The 21,108-nt window shown below is 41.0% G+C and overlaps 4 protein-coding genes across 4 annotated transcripts in view; 2 read left to right on the top strand and 2 right to left on the bottom strand.

The window, feature by feature from the left end:
* The window catches only part of dnah1 (dynein, axonemal, heavy chain 1), a 29,495-nt gene extending 29,001 nt beyond the window's left edge, over positions 1-494 (bottom strand). Inside the window, exon 1 of the mRNA XM_080301403.1 lies at positions 369-494. Coding sequence (XP_080157529.1) covers positions 369-371 — 3 coding nt within the window. The 5' untranslated portion in view covers positions 372-494. The remainder of the gene's footprint in view (positions 1-368) is intronic.
* LOC145428749 (uncharacterized) overlaps positions 1-21,108 on the top strand; it is a 217,496-nt gene that overhangs the window by 34,774 nt on the left and 161,614 nt on the right. The gene's annotated exons all lie outside the window — the stretch shown is intronic.
* Positions 8,751-15,379, top strand: LOC113022838 (netrin-4). The gene is made up of 10 exons (XM_026168708.2): positions 8,751-9,321; positions 9,829-10,319; positions 10,396-10,716; positions 10,960-11,086; positions 11,552-11,740; positions 11,905-12,121; positions 12,205-12,332; positions 12,419-12,487; positions 12,601-12,771; positions 13,560-15,379. The coding sequence occupies exons 1-10, from the start codon at positions 9,198-9,200 to the stop codon at positions 13,694-13,696; spliced, it is 1,974 nt and encodes a 657-aa protein (XP_026024493.1). The 5' UTR covers positions 8,751-9,197; the 3' UTR covers positions 13,697-15,379.
* Positions 14,768-17,664, bottom strand: chchd4a (coiled-coil-helix-coiled-coil-helix domain containing 4a). The gene is made up of 3 exons (XM_026168749.2): positions 17,448-17,664; positions 16,838-16,936; positions 14,768-15,866 (listed from the first exon to the last, which is right to left on the bottom strand). The coding sequence occupies exons 1-3, from the start codon at positions 17,467-17,469 to the stop codon at positions 15,535-15,537; spliced, it is 453 nt and encodes a 150-aa protein (XP_026024534.1). The 5' UTR covers positions 17,470-17,664; the 3' UTR covers positions 14,768-15,534.

Here is a 21,108-nt window from a genome sequence, read left to right as displayed (position 1 = left end):
CTGGGTTTAGTCACCTACTTCTTCAATGATATGATTTAACGAATATTAAATGTGTATGAAAAGTTGAAGCTTTATATGTTGCACATATAAGTTTATACACGCGTTACTAAAGTGGATAATAGTACAAAATGTAAAAGGGAAACTAGACATTACTTAACGCTGAATACACGACGTACGTTAAACGTATGTTAAACGTTTTGCCCGACTTCAGCTGGAGGTAGTCTTTTAACCGACAGGGTGTTAAACATACGCCGGGTGCTTAGCCTTAGCATTCAGCCTTTGTGATTGGCTTTGCTGAACACAATTAACGAGTAGCATTTGGTAATTTAACTCTGTAAGCAAAAGGGGAAAAAATAAATACGACATACCATATTTTTCAATTCTGTTGCAAGCTGTTACAGGTCTTTTGTGTGTCCACCACATAGCTGAAACTGAACTGTAGAGAATCTTAGTTTCTAAGTGGAAGTACTGTTAGACGCAGCAACAGTTGTCATGGGGACGAAGATGATAGTACAAGTTGGCAAATCTTTTTGAGCCATATTTGACAACTTAAGCAGTGTTTAGCCTATTATGTCAAACATACTGTGCCACTTTACGCTATTTTTTTAGCACTATATTCTCTCCTGTGACACACTGCAAAAAATATTTCTCAGTATGTACTGCTGCTTCATTTTCTTTGAGGTAGTTTTCATCATATTCAGCAAAATCTGCAAAGCTTTATGTAACTTTAGACTGGTTATCCTTTATTTCCCTATAATAAAAAGCCTTCCCTTCACATGTGTTGGGTAAAATCCAGATTTTAGAAAAGTGCATGACCCGTCGAGCCAGTCAGAATGTGGGACAATGTCTCAAGATGTGGGCCAGGGGGACAAGGAATAAAAATACTGAGTAGTTGCGATGTGAAGTTGAATTGTGACAATAATAGTGCAGAATTTAAAAAATGAGTCCACTTCGCAAAAATATGCATCTTTAACCAGTGTGTTATGGATACACCAACACACTGACATCTTTCATCTAAATGAACAAGAGTAGAAAAGCAAGAGAGATGAAGAAATTAGAGTACTGACAGGTGAGGTTTATGACAAAGAAAGACGTGGCAAAGGTAAGGCCTTACTGTGAGTTGTGTGTGAGGTTGGACACCGAGGAAGGAGAAGAGGATTAGACTTGGTTTTTCTTGGCTAGACTGAGGGATCGAGCTGGAAAGGCTCTGCTTTTCTGGCTGCTCTTAAAGAAAAAAGACCAAAAAAAGAAGCTGCTGCTTCTAGTAATAACATTGAATGTAATGTCTGTGATGATAACATAATGGAATGCAACTGGAGCACACACTCCCCTGACCCTAAATGTTCACTCTTCTCTCACGGTGTAGGAGGTCAGTGTCTCGTTGTAGCTAGGTTTGTGAGGTGATCTAAGTTACTGTACCCAGCTCCTATGAGGTACTGGTCGAGTAAAGACTTAGGCTACGTTCACACTGCAGGCGAAAGCGCATCAAATCCGATTTTTATGACCCTATGCGACCCATATCCGATCATGGTGTGACAGTGTGAACGGCACAAATCCGATATTTTCAAATCCGATCTGGGTCACTTTCGTATGTGGTACTGAATCTGATACATATCCGATGTTTTAGAAAGCGACTGCTGTTTGATGGTAATGTCGCATTAAATCCGTCTTTTACGTCACTGACACAAGACAGACGCCAATTATCAACTCAGGAGAAGCGCCCGAGAAGACATCGCGAAGGCTTCCTGGCCATCCAGCGTAGATGTCAGTGACACTGTTGGGAAGACAACGTTGGAGAAACGTGAGCATGTTATTTGTACTGTATAATCTGCAGATTCTGACAGAAATCTGCAACTTTCCTTTGAAGCACCTCTCCTCTAAAACAGCAATGAGGATAATTATTAGGTTATCTACATTATTATGTAAATAACAAAATAACTTAAAGCAAAAATTGGGAAACGTAAAGTCCGAAGTCTTTATATTAAGGGCCATCAGTCAAACAATACTGTTTGCTCTGGGTCTAGTGCGTTGTGTGTGACGTCTTCTTTTGCGCATGCGGGCCACTTTGAGCGTTCACACTAGAGAGCGTTTGCTGGCGCATTTTATTTGTAGTGTGAACAAGCAGACAAAAAATCGGACTCGATCAAAAAATCGGAATTGAGCATTAACACCTGCAGTGTGAACGTAGCCTTACTGAATTGATATGGGTCCTATCGATGTTGTAATTCTGTGCCACACATATCTATCATTTAGGATGGGCTTGCTTAAATGTTTAGCTAGGAGTCTTTTTCTTCATTGTCCCAGACTGAAAAGAGCTCCAAAACGATGATCTCACACAAAAAGGACATGAAAATAAAAAACTTCCCTAAGGAGCTAAACAACCCACATCTAATGACATTATCATATCAGAGTGCTCTCAGCGCTTAAATCATCCTGACCACAGCAGTTTATTAATGATTAACACATGCCAGAGCTATTGATTACATCAGCGAGGAGATCCGGCCGATAGAGGTTCCAAAGAAACCCACACAAGAACCACAAGTCTCTGATGAGGTGGTGGTCCTCGAAACAGAGTTGCCTATCAAAGTCTGGCTGACAGTACTGTAGCCATCTTTGGAGCCAGGAGCCCGCCATGGAAATGGGACTTGATTGGACAGATGGGGCCAGCAACTCTCGATGAGTGGAACTGATTAAACTCTAAAAAGCTTTGTTACAGCCTTGATCCACCCTGTATTTCTCATTCTCTCCCAGGAGGCCTCCCTGCTAACTCCAGCAGCCTAGGAGCTGAAGACTGACAAAAGAGATCAGCTGTTAAAAGGACATGAAGATGAGTCAGTTACATAATCACCAGCAGGTATAATCTGTCCTCATCTCTGCCACCTCCCTACTACACTAACAGTGCTGTCATGTTGGGAACACTGTGCCTTTGCCAGTATACTTGCTATTTTACCCTAATGACATCAGCATGGGCTGCTAACTTTAGCTCCTCCTGTAGGCCAGATGTTGGTTGATAGGATCAAACACCACTTATTCCTCCTTCGCTGCCTCATTGTTGGGCAGTCCAGGAAGGCCTTAATGGTTGCACAGATTCCCACATACCTCTTTTCTTATGGAGAAACCACAAATCCAACCACAAAAGTGGGCCCACACCCCTGTTAGAGTGTGATTTATTTATTTATTTATTTATTTTACACTCCCAGGGAGCATCGTTAAATGTTCTGAGAGTATGGATAACAAATGCTCGTAAGGGATTATATATATTTGCACATTTAGACTCTGGAGCTCAAACCCCTGGAAACACAGTGAGAATAATATACACCTAGAACAAACACCACGTTTCGAAGCCCTTTTTCTTATTTAAAGGGCATCTGATCTGGAAGATAACACCACAGTGGTCAATGAATGTCACGAGTGTCAGTTGATAAATGAAAAAGACGCACCACGAGGGCAGCAAATGTCACATTAACATGGCCGCGCTTTGTTCCTCTGCATTTTACCCGTGCAGATTTCATTTTTGACATTGCCTGCTCCTATGAGTTACTGTTGTTTAACGGTGACCTTTGCACTTGGCTATGCATTGAAGTTGCCATCATGAGTTGGATGACTCACAGGTGGACTTGGTATGCCAATAAAAACACTTTTAATGAGTTGAAAAGGGCCTCAAAGCAACAAAGCGGCCCAGAGCCTGCAACTTATGTCCTGGGACCTGAAGCAGCTGCATTTGATTTTTCATTTTCCCCATTTCTAAGCATGACTTCTGAAGGGGGACAAAGTAAAAATACTCAAAGCTAAAAACCCATTTGGGTTTATTTAAGCACAAGCATTAATTTTGTAACTTATCCCAAACTCCTAGAATTAGTGTTAATCACGTAACCCTGCTTCATTATGCTGCTTTCTTCATTTCGCTGTTTGCTATTTATGTCACATTTTCATGCCAAAGTATTTTTCTTTGAATTTACTGAAGCTGTTTGAAACATGTGTTTCATCTAACTGGGAGTTTAAATCTGAGCTGGAAGAACGAGAAGGCAGTGAATTGAATCCACAGCACATGTAGTGTGTTATTGTTGTAGAAAACCAGTGTGTGTGTGAGTGGGTGGGTGGGCAAAGTAAAAGGTTATCAAGTGACTGTGTCAGTGCTTGCATGCATGTGTTCGTGCATATGTTCATGTGTCGGAGTGACAGTGTGTTTATGTGAGTTTCTTAGTTGATTATCATAAACAGATATATCAAAAAAAAAAAAAAAAATCAGAGACAAAAGATTAAGTGGACAGTATTTAATGTGTACTTTCATGTGTGTATGTGTACAGTATACAGTTTCATCTATTAATAAGTCATCAACTTTCAACTGGTGCATTCCCAGCATGCTTGTTTAGAATCAGTAACGAATAGGAGGAAAGCAGAATTATTCTTAAATTTCCTTTTTTTTTTTTTTTAAGTATTTGCCAAATGCTGTCAAACAGAGCACAGATTTTTTTTTAGCACAGCTTTTCCAAATATCCTGGTTTTATTTTGAATGATTAAATTATTTCACTTTTCACACAGAAACAAAAGGTGCCAGGGTTAAAATCATCAGCACACCCAGTGCTGATCATCAGTTCTGTGTCCCTTTTGCTGGATTACAGCCTGCAGCGGTTTGCTGTAGTTTTCAGCAAGTCTCACACACGCCTCCTGAGCTCTCCTTTCTTTCTCTAAATTAAAGGCAGCATCTTTGTGGTCAAAAAAAACTCTTGTTTATTTAATTTGATCAAATGATGTGCTTCCAATATGCTTTCCTAAGGTTGTCCTTAGCATACTTTAGTCTGGCTTGAAGGTGTAACTTCTGCAGAATTGGAGGTCACCCATTACTGAGTTCTCTCTACGGTTCTCTGACTTGGCTAAGTCATTCATTAGTGTTTGGCAGTTGTTTTGGGATCTTAAGACACATTTCAAAACTGGCTAGAGATGAAATCTTTTGAAATCCTTTGCTTCCTACCTTTATCAGTCTTGTTCTGCACTGTGTGGCACTTTTTGAATTTCTTGATGATACTTGGAAACGCTGTGATAACTTTGTATATCCGCCTCCTGCTTTGTAGGCATCAGCAAATCTTTCTTCCCCTCAAATCTAAAGGGATTTATTTTGTTTTTGGCATGATTATTTCTTAAATGACAGCTTAAACCTTTGCTGATGTTTTTATACTGTGTGTAAATTCAAGAAAACCCTCAGTTTAAACTTGATTTGAGCATCAAAAAGTTAAAGCACATCACTGCACAGCAGCACTTTATGCTGTGGCTCAATAAAAAGGTCAGTTTTTCAGGAAGCTAATACCACTGGCTTTGGTAATATTTGTTTGTTCTTTCTGAAATAATTCTGTTATTGTGTCAAGCAGAAATGATTTCTGCTTCTAAGGAAAATAAGTATGTTTAGAAATGCTATGCTGAAAAATTCCTTACACTGATGAAAAAGTATTTGGAAAATTTTAAACAAAAACATAAAATTTCACAGGGAGGCTAATTTTCCCATTTTCTCTGTATACGGGAACAGTTCTGGATTGTTTCAATTAAGGTTACACATATGTAAGATTATCGCCATAACTCTTCTGTGAGCAAACACTCACAAATCCACCCATGAGTTCACAGATGCACACATTATTGTTTTGGCAGTGTGCCCCTGGGCTTCCCAGAGGACATTATTTGTCATTCTGCCTCATCTGGCGTCTATCATTTTCTGGCCTGACAACTTAATCTGTGTCATTCATTCTCTCACATCAAAGAGGCACAGTGTAATCTAAACCTATGATGCTGGAACGTAAGCATGCACATCGTCTCACACACACGCAAAGTAGATGTGCAAATGAACAACAAGTTAGCAGTCTGCCTGTAAGCTGTCTGCGCTTGATTAATGTCAATGTGCGACATGAGGACTGTTACAATAAACACTAGTAAGGATGTCTCTTTGAAAGCTTTCCACACTGGTTATCATTCTCACAGTGATAACAAATTAAAGCAATGGACCGACTTGGTCCTGCAATCCTGGGGAAATACACCTCTAATCTTGCCATTATATTTGAACCATAGATCTTTCTACCACATTTCAACTGGTGTTTTCAGGCTAAAGTATTTAAAATTTAAATTCTAACCCGAGTGCTTAACTCAAGCACACCATGTCTTTTACTGGTTGCCCCTGTGGCCAGTGGATAATGTCATGAAATCCTACCGTGTGTTGCCATAGCAAAATGTCCACAACAAAATGGAGATGTTTTAAATTAAGCTGGAGAAAAGAAAGTCAAATGAAAGCGCGATCATGTCGGCCTCTGGGCCCATGTGGAGTAAAGTCATGTAAGGAAGGAGCTTAATCCTCTTCATCCCTGGAGATACAAATGAGCTGACATGTAGATCACAAATAAAGCATGAAGGGAGAAGTAGATGCGGAAGTGTGGACTACATGTGCTTGACACACACATGTATGAACAGCCTGGACAAACACTAAGGGTGAGAGGTAGGGGGTCCCTGTTCCTCTGACCCTGGCTCTCTAACCCCACCGGCCCCCATTAAGCCCTGTAAATGAGAGAAAGAGGAGCAATTAGAGGAGCAGTCATGGGGCAGGTAGGAGATCCCCCTGACCCTTTCAGGCTGGTATTTGACCTCTCACAGCTGGAAGCTTTGATGAAGATACATCTTGAACATTGAGAGAATGTATTTGCTTGGAAAAAGGAGTGCAGCACATGTTGGAAACAGTGGATTGGATTAATTTCTCCTTTTCTAAATTATTTTTTAAATATGTTCACACTTTACTATTCATCCTACCAACAAACAAACAAAAAACGAACAGCAGAATGATCATTTTTATTGTCAAAACATTATTTGCAAAAAATGCTGTAAAAAAAATCTCAGATGGATGTCACTTCATCTATATCTGTTGTAAATTTCTTCCTTCACTCTTTCATCTCTCTTTCCTCTTGCTTTCCACTCTGAGAGCAGCTCGTGCCTGGCGGGCCTGTACACAATAAAGCCTGAGAGGCTGGCCTACATCACACATCTCACGGTTTCTCCTTTCGTTTTACTCCAGCAGTGCACTACATGCTAAGAATAGTTTTATGAGAGATTAGGGCAATGCCATTTATGAGGGATTTGCTGTTATCTGGTAATGCTGGAGACACACAGACATGCTGTAGTCTATGACTGCTTTAGCACAATTTAGAGTCGGTTCTGCATTAACAGCACACATGCAGTTGATTTCACATCTTTTCACAGGTGTCCGTGTGGATTTGTGCGTTTGAGGAGAACGGGTAATGGATATAGCATAGAGTCAAATCATTGCTGTGGTATAGTTGGCTCTAGCACAAGTTCTTATTGCGTCTGAGTGTTATCATTTTGAAAAAGGCTTGAAAATTGTAGGTTTGAGGTAAAAGTTTGCAGCAGAGCTATAAAACATTTTAAAGAGCAACAAGCAATCACCACTGCAAGTAAATTGCCTTTAACTGCTCATTTTGGCTTCAAGGTTCAAAACACATTGGTGGGGGTCTGCACTGTTTTAATGGCTAGAAGTATTTATTGCAACGCAATGGCTCCCAGTTTAAAATATCACACACAGTCAGGTGGGCTAGGAAAACTGTCAGTCATTTTGAGGGAGACAGATGACACAGATTTCTTCATGGATAATAACTTCCTATGAAATTTGGTGACATAGTTGACTTTGCATTAACAAATGTAAATAGATTTTTTTGTCCATATTGAGTAAGCTCTCTATATTTGTATTAAAAGAGAAATATATTCTTAAATGTAAATAAATGATCATAAATAATGTCATCTCGAATATTCTAAATCCAGACATAAAGGACAGGAAATGCGCTTTCAAGGATTATCAAATCAAATCAAATCACTTTTATTGTCACATCACATGTGCAGGTACATTGGTACAGCACATGTGAGTGAAATTCTTGTGTGCGAGCTTCACAAGCAACAGAGTTGTGCATTGTAGAGGTAAAATGAAAATTAACTGTCATTTTCCTGAAGGTAACAAAAATAATACATCATGGCTGGTCCATGCTAATCTTTCTAATTCCATTTTTTTTTTTGACTTCACACAACCAGGCAGGCAGTCCTACAAACACTTTCTATGTCACTGGGGACGTTTATGGAAACCAATCCAATTCTGTGCGTCTCTTCCGATTTTCCGAGCGCCCCTTTATTTGAAGTTAAGCCATAAAACTGAGGAGACATTGTGTTTATTGTCCCAATTTGTTGTGTGTGTGCGCGCCAGGAAGAGAAAATGCATCAAGCTCAGCGAAGAACTGTACGGTATGTTTTTTAAGTACCAGAACATGTGTTTATATTCCAGTGTTAAAAAGAAAAACGTCACTGTAATCTATTCAGGCAGCCGGTTTTTAAAGAAGAATTGCTCTTTTCTTGTCCTTTTCATTTGCATGAACGTTCCTTTTGTTGCCATAATGTCCATCAAGCTGCAAATAACTGCACGAAGGAGTATTCTTGGCTCCCCACTCCCCATTTCTTCCCGCTACAGACTTCAAAGAGCATTATGACTTGGAATTAATGCTACTGAAAAACAAAGGGGCAGAAGCAGATAAAGTAATTAAATAGCCCTATTAAGGTTAGTGAGGGGACCTGGTTTAGCTCGTGTGTGAGACTGACTGACATTGAAATCGCACGTCCCTTCCCTAGAGCGCACGACACACCACAATGTGGATAAAAGATTGGCAGATTGAAGTAAAATAGGGGTGTTTTATTTGTGTGTGCGTGTGGGTGGGTGGAGGAGATCCATAAATAGAGCCAACACTCCTCTGTGCATAAATGCATGGAGCTTTGGACTTGGGCGGTGCACACAGATGTCGCATTGGATGGATATTCGTGGAAATGTTTACTTGAGTTTATTTGCATTTTAGTTGGAGCAGTAAGGAGGACATGAAAGGTCTATCACGTGCAAATTAGCAATATTTCGCTTTAAATTCGCTGCCGAAAGACTGACTTCTCATTTGGTGCACCTGAAACGCACAGTCCGCATCTGTTCGAGAAAGCCGTCCCTGACGATGAACTGAGCCTCAGACGTCTGGAAGGACATCGAGGGAGAAAAAAATTACTTACTCTTGGATTTATCTGGACACTTTGCGCATTGCGTAATTAGCCAAAGAAATGAGTTGGACTGTTAATTAGGGCACACATTATGTTGGAACCCACCTCTGCGGGGAAGCGTGTGACGCACCATGCATGTTGTAAACACAGCAGGAACGAGGACAACGCTGTCTAATATGCTCGGGACATCTCGACATCTGATGCTGGTGGCTCTCGGTTGGCTATTTTTGGTTGTGATGCGCGGCAGCGAAGCAGGTGAGGCGCATCATCCGTTTGCAGTGATGCTCTTATTTCTAAAAAAAAAAATAAAAATAAAAAAAATCAGCAGCGACCTTGTGCCCTCTATTTCGGGTTATGTTTTAGGTTACCGAGTTATTGTAAAGAACGTAAATTTCTATGACACTGAAGAACTCGCTGTGTTTTTAGATCTTGTCCCAAACGTAAAGCAAAAGTTACGCTCGCTCCTGATGCATTTGATAGTCTGACAGCTTTGTGTCCTTCCATTACATGTAACCCGAGTCTTAGCGCTGTCCAGTCGGGAGGGCAGGACAGGATTCTGTGACAGCACAGCGGTCAGGCAAATTAAATATTCATGGAAAACGTAATGAGCAGCACTTTGGCTTTGTCCCATGTGTTGGAAAATGCACTGGCAGCACGGACATCGGCAGATCAAAAGAACGATCTGTATTGCTCAGTCATGGAATAAACATTTTCCACTACTGTCTCACACTCTCACTGACTCTCATTCACCCTCTGCCTCAGTTTCTAGTTGCCTGGACCGTGCCTGTAGTCCACCCATAGGAAACCTGGCAAGTGGCAGGACCCTGTTCACCCTCTCAAACTGCTGTGGGAACAGCACATCCCAGCATCCTCTGTGTCCCCAACCTTCTGTCAGTCCTCAGGCCTGCTCTCAGGATCCTCACCCAGCTCTTCACATGACTGATGACCCTTTCTTGCATCCAGATACCTGGTGGGCATCAGGTGGACGTAGAACCATGCGGGGGCAGCAGGATGAGATACGTTTAGACCTGGAAACGAAATTCTGTCTTACTCACTTGGTTTTGGTGTTCAAGTCACCGCGGCCTGCTGCCATGGCCATTGAACGCTCAGTGGACTTTGGAAAGACGTGGGAAGCTTTAAAGGTTTTTGCGTATAATTGCAGCTTAGAATTCGGTTTGCCTGATGACTTCAATCAGCCAGGGTCACCGTGTACATCCCGCTATACTGATGCTGCACCCTGCACGGGTGGAGAGGTAGAGGATATTTGGATATAATGCATTGTGCAAATGTTTCATTCAGTGCAGTTTAAAGCTATGTTTCTCCTTCTAGGTCATATTACGTACTCTAAACCCCAGCAGTGCTATGATACTCGACCCCTACAGTCCAGAGGCCCTCTCTCACCTGACCATCACAAATCTCCGTGTCAGACTGCTAAAATTCCAGACCTGTAGCCCAGCTCTGACCCCCCCAGGACGCTGGACAAGCATCACATCCTCAGTCCACAGCCCCCCATCCAGTTCAGAAAATTCTGCTTCAGCACCTTATGCTATTTATACTTTACTGGCAAGAGGCACCTGCCTGTGCCATGGACATGCTGAGTATTGTGTACCACACAACAATGGAAACAAGGAAACAGAGGACAGTAACATGGTGAGCATTTTATCCTGCATGTATGTATGCTTGTATCAAAAGGAAAAGATAAAACCCTGAAGTGAAAAAGGTACAAAAATAATTAATTACACATTCAGAATATTGGTTTAAAGAGATTAGATTAGGTCACAGTTAAAGGTCCTTTAAATTGACACTTTACATTAAGCCTTGACATATTTTATGGTTCTTTGTACAGCAGGCATCTGCAACAAAATCAAATGTAGATGAAGATGTGTCTTCCAGGTGTTTGGTAGGTGTCTGTGTACTCACCACACAGCTGGAGATCACTGTGACAAGTGCGCCCCGCTCTACAATGATCAACCTTGGAGGCCTGCCAATGGAAGCAGTGGGGAGGCCAACTCATGCCAGAGTAAGTAACCAACAGCAGCTTTGTACAGCTGTTACGTATGTGAGATGCTGTTTTGCTGACAAAGGAAAATAACAGAGAGGAGAGAAGATTTTGAAGCATGGGGGGGGGGAGATGTGAATAGTTAGAGGAGGATGTGATGGATTGCAGGTTGTCTACTAGTTGCAGAGTTGGTGGTGCAAACCCCAACTCCTCCTGGCCAAGATACTGGACCAAGCATTGCTCCAGATGGGAGGGTAGTAACATGCATGGTTATTTGTGTGTGAGTGTGAATGACTAAGACAAGAAGCAATCGTGTTCACTTGCCTAAAAAAATTAATGCAGTCCAAACCTTTTAAATTAAATACACAGTTGAATGTCTTGGTTACTTTAATTTTAAATTGGACCATGCTAAGCGTGTTACCTGTTCACTTTCTCTCATCTCTCTCATCCTGGTCGCTGTGACATCACACATCCTCACAACCAAAGAGTGTGAGTGCCATGGTCACGCAGCTACCTGCCACTTCTCTCAGCGGGCATGGCTTTCCTCTGGCAGACTCAGTGGGGGTGTGTGTGAGGACTGCCAGCACAACACAGCGGGGCGTAGATGCCATCGCTGTCGCTATGGCTACCACCGCCACCCATCCCTGCCCCTCAGCTCCCCCCACACGTGCACACGTAAGAGTCAAAAGGCAGAGGGGTGTTTTACTGTGGCATTGGGTTGGCTGACATGTCTATAGCTGTTATTAGTAAAAGAGATTCAACACTGGGGAAGCTTACAAATGCTATAGCTCCATCTGCTGGTACTTTTCTAACTGTTTTAATTAACTTTTGTCACTCAGGCTGCTGGTGTGATCCTCAGGGTTCTTTCCCTTCTCCACCTGGAAAGGAGGAACCCTGGTGCCACGCTAGGAGTGGCCAGTGCCACTGTAAATCTGGTGTAGGGGGCACAAGCTGCAGCCACTGTCTACCTGGCTACTGGGGCTTTGGAGGGGAGGGATGCAAACCTTGCACATGCCCCCACCAATGTGATCCATTCACTGGCCAGTGTCTCCACAGGTAGATATTTTTCACTTATCAGACTAAATTTAATGAATGATGAGTAATTGGCAACCATCACATGCTTTATTCCACTTTTACAGCTACACAAATAAGCAAATGTTAAATGTGCCCATTGGTGGGAAAATACCTGATTTGGATCATTTTTTGCCAACTGAAGAAGAAGCACACTTGTCTCAGGAGCTCACAGTCTCTGCTCTGCATTACACAGGTGATGTTAATCTGCATTATGATGAATAACACTGGTTCAACCATTTTTCTCCTATATACAGAGCATAACTCTGTTTCTATACACAGGGAAGTGTAGCTGTAAAGAGAAAAAGCTGAGAAGTGCGTCTGAGCTCTGTAAGACCAAACATGATTATGGTAAGCAACAAAAGGTCCAGCCTTCACTTGATTAAAAAACATTACATACATCTACAGTTTGGTTTAAGGTTCAGAATGATCTCTCTGTTTTCTTTCTTTGTGGCCTGTTACAGTCATCAAGGCCAATGTGTTGTCTGCTCATGACAAAGGCAGCCATGCCGAAGTACACGTCAAAGTTCGCAAGGTCCTTCGATCAGGTCAGGTGGCGCTGCGCTTAGGAACCGCCAGCATCTATCCTCTGTCCTGGACCAGCCGTGGCTGCACATGCCCCATATTAAACCCAGGTAAGAAATGTTTCAAGCAAATCTTAAAAGGCATCTGCAAAACCAACTATTATCCCCCATCAATAACAATAAAGCAGGGAGGTTAAACCTAGAAGACTCCAATACTTATATCAATACTAAGAATATGACTTATTGATATATAGAATCCAATTATGCTATTTGGTGATTAGACTCTGATGCCCCAATAACAGCAGAATGAAATCCCAGTAGTGATAGCCATTAGGGCAGGACGCCCAGAAGTCTAGACACTGATAGTGGTGGTGACGAAATGATGGAGGCTTGGATGAAGGGACTTGTGTGAGGCAGAGATGGCGAGGAGGTGGGTTGCACGAAGGAGTCCAGAAGGGAAAATGAAAGATTTAAAGTACACAGAGGGGAGGCTGACTGGTTTGAAGGAAGATGACTGGACTAGAGCAACGATGTCAGCATTGAGTTTCACAGCGGTAGGAAGTGGAAATGGTGTAATGAATATACAGATGTTCCTTATTATGCATAAGCTTCATAAACAATTACATGACAGATAATCTACCATTCATCACAATCTAATATAAACATTTTATAAAAATGGTTTTGTTTTGGGGTTTTTTACATTTTTAAACAAATAAATAAAATTAATTAACAAAAACATTCTGCTTTATAATTAACATCTGGGCAATTCAAGCCCAAACTGTCATGCTGACAGATTTCTTTCATATGTGGCCCACTGAGTTTGAGATCCCTGCAATAAAAATACTCACGTTTTAGATTGAATCCATATACAGTATGTTTATATTTTTTTTCTCTCGCAGGTATGGAGTACCTGCTTGCAGGCAAAGAGGAGCGTGCAACGGGCCGTTTGCTCGTCACTATGCAGAGCGTCGTGGTTCCATGGACACCTCGTGTAGGTCTGATTGTATCAAACAGCCTGAGAAATGGATGCCGCTGATCCATATGATCTAAATATGAGGAGGAATGCAATCCAGAAGGATTCTACAAGATACTCATGAGTGAGTGACCAATTCAGATAGTGGACTGAAAATCCAGGAGTCAAACGTGTCCAGCTCGTTGAGGCTTCATAACTGAAGAGAAGCATCCAACATGTGCATAAGAGAATGAATGGATGTTAAAGTGGTCTGACTTAAGGTGCTGTACTTGATGTTAAAGACCTAATTTGTATAAATAGTTGATTTTATTTTTGCTTGTTTTTTTCCCCTTATAGTCAGATTCATTTTGGATCTGGATAGCTACTGCAAAAATACTTTGATTTGTTAAGCTAACAAATCTTCCTGTAATACTACATCTCCTTTTATTTAATTAGCAGAAAACCAAGTGTGAAATACTGCAATTAACATAGAAACATCAGGCACGTCATCAGCTATACCTGCTCATATAGAAAATATTTCATCAGCCAATCATGTGGCTTGGACTCTGTGAATTTAGATATGCAGATAGATATGCAGGAAGACCTGCTGCAGTTTAAGCATAGCAGTGGTTTTAGTGACTCTGAACATGAGCCAGGTGATCTGACGTGAACCCATGGATCTATAATTCAGGGGTGTACTGTGTGGGGGGGTGATTATTGATATCTTTTAGTTCCATTTGAGCAAAATTTCAAATGCCACAGCCTACTCCAGTAATGTTGTAAAGTAATGACCACCTGCACCCCCTTATCATTTCAGTTTACTCATCTTTTAATAGCTACGTTAAGCAGGACAACAAAGTCCATATAATTTTAGCCTGCTTTCATGGCAATGAGCTGAAGTAAGTGTGTCAGTGGCCTGCAGAGCCACCAGAGTGCAGCCAAATGTGAATGTTGCGCTTATCAACCTGCAACAACTGCGTAAAATTATGATGTCAATAAAAAACGCAAAACTCTGGGACACTGCCAGCACCTTGTTAAATCTGAGCATTGAAGAATGAGCACAGCCGACTGTCTAATAAATATAAATGTTTATCCTACAAGAAACTGGGACACTGCCCTCTCTCTTTAGAATGAAAGTAAAACGGAGATTGAAAATGTCAGGCAATCATTTTAATCTGGAAAAACCACGAGTGGTGACCACAGCATTCAACTGAAGACTCGTGATTGCATTAACATGACAAAAACATTAATGCATTCACAGGTAAATATGACAGGCCAGATAGAAAACTAACGGAAGAGATGACCAAACTAACAGTTATAGATGGAGACTCAGTAGGTTTATACATGATGCCAACAAGTCAGAAACAGAACATCTAAAACAGCACAGATGCTTCAACAGCTTTCCTGTCGATTATTTCTGCTTTGGTCTCGAGTGGTGGAAAACAAGTTGAAGTGCTGAAAAACCTGTCTGAGGTAAAATAAAGCTGAGCGTCACTCAAATCAAAAGATCTACCTCTGATTTCTTAGATGGACTAATATAAATGCTTAGTTATACTCCTACACAACTGACCTCGGGATACAGTTACAAATGCTGAAATTCTGACTGGCGTGAGAACAAGCAACAAGTCATGTTTGCACTGCATAAAAATGAGCATTTCGGCTGATGTCCCTGAAGCAAATCACTTGGCCCACTGTCAATAATCAGATAACTTAATTAGGTTTTTTTCTTAAGTGTTCAGCCAATAAAGCAGCTCGTATTTGTGTACACGCTCTACGTCTCTCTGAAATTCTTCTCCTGATGGCCCGTCGATTTCCTGTGAGTGTCAGAACTGTATCAATAGTCCCTCTCTGAAGGCTTGAGGAGGAGAAGAGACCAATTGGAGCTCCTTTTGGACAAGTCTCTAACACTGACCTAATCAACTCTAGCTGGCGGCCTGGTCGTCTGTAGGTGAGGTGCTGTCAGACGAAACAGCTGAGGTGACCGCAGTAGAGTCGCTCTCGGATGTTAAGGCAGCACTGTCAGACGGGGTGGCGGACTCGTCTTTGTCGGCCTCCTGGGGATAGAGCTCGGGGTACCTCTGCATGCACTCCTGCATGTTACGGAAATGGTCGATGCACTCGGAACCCTTCACTTCTTCCTTACTGTAGTGGAAGCACGAGAAGGCCTCTTTAAACTGAGAGCCGCACGGTCCGCTGGCCATCCCGCCCAGACACGGGCAGTTCCAGTTGATGTCTCCATTTGGCAGGATGAGGCCTAAAGACATCAGAGCGTGGCAGGTTAGCAGAAAACCTTAAATGTTTAATGAAACTAAAGTAGTGCATCCTGCACTACCAAGATCACCAAGAGAGATCTGGATCTGTAGCTGTTAGCGGACAGTATCACAAAAAACTGAGCCACACAGTGTCCAAGCCTAAATGGTATTTTACTAATGAGTCACATACACACACTCTTGTTCATTAACTATTCATTACAAAATAACCTAAAGTAGATCTGACTGTTGCTTAATTAGTCACAGATATTTAGTGCTCAGGGAGGGTCTAATGTTGTTTATATGGGGTGGTCTTTAGAGAAAGAAACATTCCTGTGTTTACGGCATAAAGGTTTTCACAAAAGTTATCTGAGAAATTTAAAAAAAGAAAAGGGGGGGTACTGATAATTAATCCGTCTTTTCTGTCCAGCTTCCTTTCATTTTTTTAAAGAACATATTGGTTCTTTTTTTTTTTTTTTTTAACTCAAATGAGTTATAAGTTACCGTTAAGTAGCATACAAAATAAAAGAATACAAAACCCTCTGAAATGGTCAGGTACAAGGTCTAGACTGAAGATGAGTGTCAAAAGCTGTCAATTTCCAAAGAAAAACATTGAAACTGTGAGAACTATTGATCAAGACCACTTGAAATTTTGTCTCCTTGGAAGGAAAATATAAAGATATGAGGGGTGGCTTAGAACTTGCAGTATTATAATCATTAAATAAGAAGAAGCTACTATCAGCTGCACCCTTATTCACAAGAACCTGCCACAGTGGGTAGATCCTTTCACATCATAAACCCTTCCTGATGTATCGCCACAGGGATTTGTGTCTCTTCTCAGGAGATGAACCAGGGATCTTTCATTTGTCAGGCAAATGTGTAAACCACTACACTATGGAGAGCAAACAACTGCACATCAGCAAATAAATCGAATTATTCTTTTGGAAAGCACATCTATACAGTCTGAAAGACTGACCCTGTTCCTCGTATGGATCGTTGGGGTCATCCGCTACCAGCTCAGCGTTGCTGGGTGTCTCATGGTCTTCCTTCGTCACAAAGATGATGCGATCTTTACCTTAAATGAAAACAAGGCAAAACACAAAAACGCGAGGAAATGGGTTACTGGGCCTATGACTTTCATTTATAATCTTACATTGCTGCAACAAGTAAAGGCTTGCTGACTGAAACAACTGGCTCCACTTTGAAAATTAACTGAGAAGATTATGTGCTGACTGAAGAACAAGGACAGGTGAAAAGCTATAATAAGTATGACAGTGACTGGCTTTTCACCTACTGCTTGAAACTCATGGCAGCACCAAGAGCAACACTGCTAGTTGTTTAACAGCACCGCAGTCACTGTTTTACATGCACTTTGCTGCAGTAATCACAACATTAAGTCAAAAAGTACTGCAATCTGTTTGAAAGCTGTGTTGCTATAGCAGGAGGCTGGCCGGTTTCCTGACATACTGTAACAAACAGTAAGGTCTCACTGGGTGTAGACGTTAGCCTAGCATGGTGGTGGTGGGTCGCTCGGTGACATTGCTCAGCCATGGAAGCAAAAATGAATGAAAGAAGATAAAAATTACCTTCCTGCCTGCAGTAAGACATGTCTGCTGATGCTACGGCTCGTCGGGCCTCGTCCTTCGGGAGCAAAGTTGACTAGTGCGAGAAAGACTATTTAGCAAATTAAACGATTTCATTTGACAAGCTACCCGGCGTCCAGACGCCTGACCCGACCACACGCGGGCGCGCAGTAATGACGTCACTCAAGTGTTCTGTAAATGCGTTACAAAACAAGATTAAAAAAAAAGACTAGACAACGTATAAAGGAGGGGCATCTGTGGTGTCTCGGAAACGATGGCTAGAGGACGGCAGAATTCCTCTTTCTTAGGTTAGAAAAATATAATGCAAAACTGAAAACAGTTACTCGTTTAAGAATAGAAGAAGTTGAACTGATAACCCGGATATTATATCTAATTTCTGTTCATTTTATTATATAAAAAAAACTTTATACATCAAAATAGTGTGAGAGTGATGCTCTGGCTTTTCTAAACTCTTTACAAAACACTCCCAAACTTGAGCGGGAAGATAAGGAATTATGTGGCGCTCCGTTATCACTTAAAGAAATCATAGACTGTGTAAGACGGCTGAAAATAATACATCACCGGGGACAGGTGGCCTTTCATCTCATTCTATAAATTATTTGCTCCCCAGTGAGCTCCCTTTTTTATTGCAACGGTTTAATGAACGCATATCAGTTGGTGCATAACCCTGGAGTATGACTCAAGGAGTGTTTACTCTAATTCCCAAACCTAAAAAAAGATTTGCGTTTAATTGACAGCTGGTGTCCGATGCGCTTATCAAATAATGATTACAAAATTTTGGCTCTTGACTTTGGACAGAAAATCACATTGGTATTATAACCAATAACTGATGAAGAGCAACCTGGCTTTTTACCTAACAAACATATTTCCAGTAATATCAGACTGCCTTGGATCTATTGGATTACTCATACTTCCAGATAATGGCTATATTCTGTTTTTAAATTTTTAGATAGGCCTTTGACACAGGTATACACCAGTTTTTACACCATTTATTTAAAAAGCATGGTTTTGGAGACTTTTTTTTGCAACGCGGTTAGAGTGTTATGTAACAATGCCAACTGCTGTATTACAGTTAATATGATGTGTAATTTGGCACCAGACATCATAATTTCATTCAATTTGATTTCATCATAACTTTTTCTTCTTGTTGCTCAGCTACTGTGGTCTCATATAAAATCTAGCAACTTACAGGGCATTTATATCACTAAAATGACAATTTTCATTAGTCAGCTTGCTAATAACACAACATTGTTTTTGTTTTTTTGTTTTTTTAAATATAACTCACAGATTTCTTTTGTTAAAATCATTGTCTAAAGCTTCTGGTCTTTTTCTTAAGCTTAAGAAAATGTGACTTAGGACGAAGGATTGTAATACTGACTCTATCTCACATATCCCTGTGAAAAACTTAATATTGAACTTAATGAATCACAGCAATGTTTCAATAACTTCAATCCCATAATAGAAAAAGTTTAAAAAAGAAGAAGAAGAAGATTAAACTCATGGTTTCTACAAGATTTGTCATTAAAAGGACGAATTCTGCTTTCAAAGTCTGAATCTCAAGACTAACATTCATCGCAAAATCTCTGCATGTTGACCCTTGTATATGTAAAACTACAGATAGAGCTCTGTTAGATTTTGGATGGAAGAACCAAATTCATTTTCTGAAAAAGGCTGATAACTTAAAGATTCCAACTTCCTTATGGAATTATAGTCCACATTATGCATTTTCATTGGTAAGTGGGGCCTTAATTTTTTGGGTCTGCAATTACAAAATTTTAACTTAAATATCTCTTAAATATATGCTATTTTACTGAGAAATATTTATGATTGAGGGTATAAAGGGGACACTTACAAGTAAGAGTCAGCTTGATCCCTCTGGGCTCTATCCTGGCCATTTGTGGCCACTTCACTTTTGAAAGTTTTTTCAACCATTTTCGTTCTGTTAATGCAAATGGAATGAAACTTTCCAAAGGTGTGTATTTTTTTCAGATTTTTTACTTTTCAACATCAGCTCCTTAATAATATCAACAATATTCACTATACACCAAATTGTTCCTCTTGACTCTATCATGGCCATTTTTGGCCAATTGAAACCCATTATAACCACCTTTTTTGATTCCTTGTTATTGACAGTACTATATCATGCGATTTAGGTAAAATTGCTTTCATTCTAAACTCAACACATGAAAATTATAGTTTTTAATGTTTTTTTTACCAAATTACATCATTTACCCATTTTTGGCCAAGCAAGCAATTTCATGTAATATTCTGAGTTTCTAGTAGCAGCCTTTGATGGCCTACCACACTCCAATGGACCAAAATAATGAAACAATTTTGACATAGGTTTGATCTTAAGGATCTAATAGTTTGTGTTTGTGCATGACATTGCAGCACAAACATGTATTTGCAAGATAGACTGGAATAAATAATGACACATCAAACATTACATAGGCTGCAGTGAATTTCTGTGGATGCAGGCTATTGAGCTTTGTTAAAAGCACTTTTACTCTTGTATTTTTCATAAAAAGATACCATACCCAAAATATTAACTCTAGAAACAAAAACAAAAACAAAAAAAACCCCAATCACAGGACATTTTGCAGAGTTCAAACCTGCAGCTGCAGCGCAAACAACAACAAACACTGTTTGTAAACATGTCCTGGAGTTTATGCAGGTGCAGACAGTGCTACTGCTGTAAGTAAGCCTAACAGCTTCCAGATCATTTATTCTGGCAATATGGCAAGAAGGTCATCACTACTTCAAGCACTGTCTGTATGATCTGGTCAGAGAGCAAGGACAGCAAGCTGCCCTTGAAGAAAAGACATCAGCCCAAGATGAAGTAAGTTCCTCTCCAGAAGATGAGGGGACAATCTCCAAAGAGGCTGACAGCATCACCACTGATGTTGAGTACTAGCCATTGCCTGGATCCTCTTCTTTGGGGGAGGATTGGGGTTGGGGGCATGGAGGTGGAGGCCGAGCAGCTGATGGAAAAGAACATAGGAGCATTTTCTGAGACCGAGGAGCCGGTGACTGAGTGGATCCCTCATGAAAGGAAAACGATGTGGGTCCCACTACTGAAGAGAGACTGCTCTACAATCCAGTACCCACTGGTATCAAACCAGGGCTCACCCTGTATGCAGTTTCCTGCATTAGCAGCCTGAGATCTACTTTTGACTTTTTTTATAACAAAGGAGATCTTTTAGCTCCTGTGCACCCTTACAAACCTGCACGGGAGGCCAAGGTGTGAGGATTGGATGATTATAGGTGAAGTAGAGATAAAGCCTACACCAGAATAAAGCAATACATAGCATGTTGGATGACAACGCTGGAAGTTCTCAGGAAGTAAAAAAAAAGACATGGGGTTCAGACTCCAACTGACGGAGGAGCTCCGAGGACAACGTCTTTCCTTTGGTCACCTTGGCAGAGGAACCCCTCAGATGAAAACTGGCACAGGGGAAACAACCCAGAGCTTCCTCCCCAGCTCCTCCAGTTGCAACAGAGGAAGATTTTGTTGTCTGTCTTTGGCTTCACCAAAACTACCACGGCGATATCCCACATGCCAAAGCAACGGAGGAATGTGCTTCTTTTGACAGCAACACACAAGGAACCAGCAGTCAGTGATGGGGAATAAAGGATGCGTGAA

The sequence above is a fragment of the Astatotilapia calliptera genome, chromosome 5, assembly GCF_964374335.1.
Source record: "Astatotilapia calliptera chromosome 5, fAstCal68.1, whole genome shotgun sequence".
Classification (NCBI taxonomy): domain Eukaryota; kingdom Metazoa; phylum Chordata; class Actinopteri; order Cichliformes; family Cichlidae; genus Astatotilapia; species Astatotilapia calliptera.
Note: the sequence above shows the minus strand (reverse complement) of the source record. Positions and strands in the feature narration are given on the sequence as shown.